The sequence below is a fragment of the Lupinus angustifolius genome, unplaced genomic scaffold (assembly GCF_001865875.1).
Source record: "Lupinus angustifolius cultivar Tanjil unplaced genomic scaffold, LupAngTanjil_v1.0 Scaffold_287, whole genome shotgun sequence".
NCBI lineage: Eukaryota > Viridiplantae > Streptophyta > Magnoliopsida > Fabales > Fabaceae > Lupinus > Lupinus angustifolius.
The window spans coordinates 59,226-65,456 of NW_017727606.1; the positions used below are offsets into that span (position 1 = coordinate 59,226).

The window sequence follows — 6,231 nt, forward strand, 5'->3', positions numbered from 1 at the left end:
TTTCTTATATCATAACAAAAATTTCATGTGTCACAAAGTAATATTTTATTTATTAATGGTTGATTTGTAAGATTACAGATAAAAAGATTTGTAGAAGAATTTGTGAATATGGAGTATCAATACTCATTAAATATATGACTATAATTTCATGAGGTTATAAGATCTAGTAAAAGAAATTTCCTTTTGAAGATAATAATACAATATTAGGTTGTCTATTTGAACTTAAATTTCATTTGTTGAAGGGATCTTATTTCAATATTGGGATATTATTACAAGTTCACCTCTTTTCAATTGAAACCCTGTTTTGGACTTGGATAATGAAGAGGGTGAGTTTCCCTATGAGATATCTTTTATGAGGTCCTTTAGTTGAAAACCATATTTTATATTGTAGCCCCAATTGCCATGTTAGGAGCATACTTAGTTTGATCCCTATTGGAATACTTTCAAGGCCATCGCCCAATGTTCATTATCTCGTTCAAAGTTTACTTTTTGGATACATTGAGAGGAGTATAGTTTGAATAACAATGCTTGTATTCATTGTTTTATTCCTTCCACCTTGAGGCTTAGGGTTTATTGTCGTTGGCTTAACTTTAACAAGATCTGAATATTTATACTATATCTCTCTAGGATGCCTAATTCAATTGCACTTCAACTTGATTATGATAGTTGGATGTCATGGTGGATTGTAGAGTTGGTAATTTGACATGCCCCATGATGAGTACAAATATTCTGGTATGGTAAAAATACCTCCAAAAATATTTATTTATTTTGATAACTCTTAAATGGTTTGATCATACCTATTAAGTGAATGATAAGGCTATGTAGTTCTATCTTAGATAATAGAGATATTTTAATTTTTTTAAAAGTCTTTCAATCATTTCATTTCCTCTTATTTTTACCAATTCCAAGCAAAGTGTATAATGTTTGAGGAATGTTACCTCAAAATAAATTGAATTAATACGACCTTCTTTTAAAACTAAATTTATTATTTAGTTTGATAAATTTAATTTACGAATCAAATAAATTGAACTTGAGTTATAAACTGAGTTTGTTAAATAAACGAGTTGAATTTGAATAAAATATAGTTCGATTCGTTATGTTCATGAGTTAATTTGATTATATACACGAGATTCACTCTTCCGAAAATGATTCTCATATAAAATTATGAGAACAATAATTAATGTATTATACAAATGCACATAGATAGATGATTAAGATTAAATAATAGTTAATGATTATATGATAACTTAAAAAAGTTATATATACTTATCATTTAATATTGACATTTCAAATAAAATTAAATGATACATTTTAATTATTCCCATTTCTAATATTAAAAATTGTTATAACTTAAATCATTTTATATACACATAAACAATTTTTATTACATTAACTTTAGATAGTTACATTTATTATTAATATTCACACAGTTTCATTATGTGTATATATAATTAATCCATAAGTTTTACAATGATTAGCAACATAAATTTGAGTTAGGACTACTGATGTAAAAAATGTACCGTATCGGCTGGTTCAATTGGTAAACTGGACTCCTAACCGGTACAGTATGGATGTTGAATCAGTTAAGTATTAAAACCGGTGAACCGACCGGATTTGACTAAACCGGTCGGTTTATACACATATATATATTTTTTTTAAAACTTAAAAACTCGTTAGATGGTGACCCACTTTCTAACCTTTCTTCAACACTTGGCATACGTAGATTACACTCTTTGGTTCATAACATTGGTGTGTAACCTTAGTGACATTTATGTAATATTTGAGTAAACTGTCTCAAGGTAGGATTTAGTGCAAAAATGGAACTTCGGTATGAGATAACTTTGACTCTTTGGTGTTAAATGTTAAAACTCCAAATTTATTTGTTTTGTAAGGTGAGTTACGAACTTGTGTCATTTATTTAGGATTTGTTAAGTGATATTTTTGTATTGATATATTTTGCAATTTAGACTTTGAATTTATTATAGACTTAATTTGTTTATGTGAATTTTAAGTAGATTGTGAATATGAATTATAAATTTGAGTATCTAATTATTTGAAATTTTTGTTATAGATTTATATATATATAAATATAAGTTGATGTATCCGATTTAATCGACATACACTTTAATTACTGATGATTATATCTGACTAGCTTGATAACTAATAGTGTCAACACTTGTCAGGACCTGTACATTGATTGAGGGAGAGATAAGTAATTAAAAATAAAATAAACAGAGATGTAATTTTCAACCATACATCTATCCATATGACTACACTGTTATTCCATAAATTCGAACTCTTTAACCAGGAGGAAAGTTCGATAATCTATTTTCTTTCTACTAGGATAGATTTTTCCTCTCTTATCACCTTCTCAGTCTGTGTTGAGCGTAACGTAGTTACATTTTCATTCCGTTGCAGATTTCATGGCACAAAAGCATCACAATGGTAACCTCAATTTCCCTCATATATATCTTCTTATAATAACTCAATTTCGAACTCACTTTCATTTGTTTTGGTTCCTTGAAGCGCTTATTCTTGATCAGTTGCGAAATGGGACTGCAAAACTTGAGCTACTTTCTTCACCAGTTTCTGCTCCTAACCACTTTTTTGGAGTTCGAAATTGTAGCACTTTCTTCTTCGCTAGAATTGGGTCATCACTGTAAGTTACCCCTTTTTTTCCCTTTTCTGCTTTTGGTTTAAAATTACAGATTTTGTTTAGTGTTGAATGTCTCTTCAAAATTACAGATTTTCTGCTTTTCTGCTTTTTTCCCTAGTAGTGTAAGACCCGTTCGATCCTCAGGATGACCAAAAGGTCCAGGGTTGGATTCCTGGGAACAACACTAGTTGTGAGAGGCAGTCACTCACCTCAAAAGGTATTAGTTAAGGGGATAACTTTGGTAGTACCAAAAAAGAAGAATGTTATAATATATAAAAGACAAAATCTAGGTAGTGTTCTTTGTTGCGGTTGGAGAGATGATGTGGCAGTGATGAATACTGGGCTGAATTGGGTTAGGACCAATTTGGATGTCCTAGGCTGGGTTGAACTGGTCTCTTGGATTGACTGAGTTCGGTTGAATTGGGCCGTGAACTGGTCTTGGACTGCCCTGTGCGGTTACCCAAAAAAGGGACTTCGAAGTTCGGGTTAGGATTTATAGAGTGCAGGAGATAACTAGAGAGGGAGAGTAGAGAGATGATGGACCAGATATGAATAGGGTGTACTTCGTGAGTAGTGGTCTCCTCTATTTATACTAGTTTGGATGGGTCAATGGGCTTACATTGCCCTGAAGGAAGGTCTGGTGATGTCATGTTCATGTCTTATCAATTATTTGGTGCGAAAAGCTTATGTATGGCGGCTCCTAGATGACCCTAGAGGAGTCTTCTCCCATAAGTTACCCTGCAAGTCAGATTTTGGGCCTTGTCTACTGGTCCAAATCTTGGTAAATGTCTTGGGCATTAAGGGTCAGTCTTGTTGCATTTGGCTGAGCCTATTGTACCGTTCATGGCTGGTGCAATATGTCTGTGAATCTGGGATGGAACATTTGGTGTTTGTTGTGCGAACATGACAGGATGAAACAAATCGTGTTGTTGTGTTCACTTTGTTCCACCCCTTTTAGTGAAACTAAAATGACTCACCTTTTACTTTTGTGTCATGGTCTATTTATAAATACACTAAACATAGAATAGATATTTGAAATACCACATTAGGAGGCGAAGTTTTGAAATCTTCCATCAACCTTCTAATCTCAAGGTCTCAACACTCATTTCTCCCTCCACCTCCATGCTCCCTCCCTTGAGTGTTATGAATGCTTTGCTTTTGTTGCCCGGGATTTTAAAATCCTTTCTCCAAACACAGGCTTAGGTATTTGTGGTGATGGTTTTCATTGATGAGCTTTTACACATGTTATGTGTGTATGTGTTCAAAATAGCATCACAACTTCACAAGCACCTGAATTATTATTCCTAAGCTTTGTCCTAATATAAAGCCAAGATGTTTGTAGATTTTAAGGTGCCATATAGATTCACTGTTAGTGTATTCGATTTGTAGTATTTGTGTGTATGATATATCAAAAGTTGATCAACTTTGAACTCTTTTCCTAATGGTTTAGAATTCTAATAATTTTGTTTGCCTCTCCACTATGTCTTCATAGTGGTCGACAATCTCCAGCAATGAAGAAACTTGAGCGTTTTTCAGTTCAGAAGGTTACTGGGGATGGACGGTGTCTGTTTCGTGCACTGGTATCTTCTTTGTTGCCATTTGTTTTCATCACTTTATGGTTTCTTTTCAGTGAATGACATGATTATTGGATTTATCATTCCTTCCTTTGGTTCCATCTTTAATTTAAAAAATAATAATTCTTAGCCTTCGAGTATTTTTAAGTCCTGCATAATCTGCTGTTATCTTGTGACTCACCTCACTGAATCGTCTAATCTTTTTTGAAAAACTACATGGTCATTGTATTTCAATAATGGAGCTGAGTGCATGACCTGAATCATTTGAAATCAAGCCTGAGACAAGCACATAATTCAGTATCCTTTCTGCTCTGGCAATTGTAAGTTCAAGATTTAAATAATTGAGAGAAGGGATACAAAAGCGAAGTAATTTAGATAATGTTACCTGGGCTACCCATATTATGTTTGGAGTTTGTTGGTGATGGACTCTTTTGATTGAGAGTTGAAACTGCCAAGCTGAAATCTAACCGGTCATCATATTTTTAAGTACTGATGATTGACTCTCATGATTATCAATGTAGTCTATGTAGACTCGAGTAGTGCAGAATGGCATAGTCAGCCTTGAACTTGAAGTCAGGATGTCATTTGCGTGGAACTACTCTTCAGTAGACTGGTCTATAAAAGTTGGACAGTGAATAATCAATAAGCCTGGATCGTATTTGCAAGACAAAACTCATGATTAGTTGCCTTTTATTTAACAAAGCCTATATTTTGTGTTATTTGCACAAGTTGTAAATTTTAGTTGCCAAGTCTTTCATTAGTTTGAGCTTCCACCATGGGAAGCTGGTCATGTTAATTTTAGTGTTAACATTTGGTTCACCGAAATTAGGTCAAAGGAATGGCTTACAATAAGGGAACAGCTCTTAACCAGCGCGAGGAGAGGGAAAATGCAGGTATGCTGGGAGCGTGACATGGATAAGGATACCTTTTATTTTGTCTGTTTTGTTTTCAATTACAGAATTTTCATTATGTAATACTTTTAAGCTTGGATATAATAGTTTTGGTTGGTTCTTCTATTGATTTGAAATGCTTATCTTCTTTTCTTGTTGATCCTTTTTTTTCATGCCTGATAACTTTTTCCCTTATTTTACCCCTTTATCTTGACATTATTTTTGCCTTGCCCTTGATGGCACAGATGAATTAAGAATGGCTGTGAAAGAAGCTATATGTGATAATGATAGAGAACGTACTTTATATGAAGAAGCCGTTATTGCCATCACAGTTGACGAGCCTCTTAGACGGTACATTTTTGAAACATTAATAGAAAATGTAGGTATTGAAATATATATTTTTAATTTATATTTAAAATTTGTTATTTTGCAGTTACTGCCAAAGGATTGGGCGACCTGATTTCTGGGGAGGAGAATCAGAGCTACTGGTTAATGCTTCTTAAAACTTGCTAGCATTACTTTCTTACCTATTTATGTTTTAAGGATTAATTACATTTCATATTTAGTCAAACGGTTTAGTTAAACTCAGACCTTAGAGCCAAGAATAAGGAATTAAAAGAGTATATGTTTTGTTGGGAAATGATGTATCTCCGGAACCAAAAGATTTATGCATTCTGTTGTCCAATATAACTCAATCTCTTTTGTTTCCTTTAGGGCCATGTTAACAAAATCCTTAATCAATTCTTATTAACGGGTATTCTAATATCATTTAAATGACTTTCTCATATTAATTTACAAATTCAGTAAGATGGAGACTTTGTTGGATTCTGTTCTATCAGATCTCAATGTGGATAATTGATGATTTCCGCCAAACCATTCTAAATATTACAGTTTAATGGCTCTGAATTTATGTGAATGATAAAAGATGGAGATACAGAAGATTTCAGAAGTGTGTTATATTGTTTCAGCATCAATGAGTCAAAGACTGAGGTGTACTAGATGAATAGAATAAACTGATCTGTACCTCCATTAATTTCCCCTTGACTCCAAGAGTCAGCTCAGTTGGTAGAGTTACGGAATATAAAGTGTGAGCACCTGGATTCAAAATTCG

General features: G+C 33.2%; 1 protein-coding gene across 1 annotated transcript in view; it reads left to right on the plus strand.

Annotated features, from left to right (window-relative positions):
• Positions 1-2,308: 2,308 nt before the first annotated feature.
• The window catches only part of LOC109340909 (OTU domain-containing protein At3g57810), a 5,740-nt gene continuing 1,817 nt past the window's right edge, over positions 2,309-6,231 (plus strand). The window contains exons 1-6 of the mRNA XM_019578681.1: positions 2,309-2,445; positions 2,527-2,659; positions 4,149-4,236; positions 5,060-5,123; positions 5,366-5,471; positions 5,554-5,608. Coding sequence (XP_019434226.1) covers positions 2,424-2,445; positions 2,527-2,659; positions 4,149-4,236; positions 5,060-5,123; positions 5,366-5,471; positions 5,554-5,608 — 468 coding nt within the window. The 5' untranslated portion in view covers positions 2,309-2,423. The remainder of the gene's footprint in view (positions 2,446-2,526; positions 2,660-4,148; positions 4,237-5,059; positions 5,124-5,365; positions 5,472-5,553; positions 5,609-6,231) is intronic.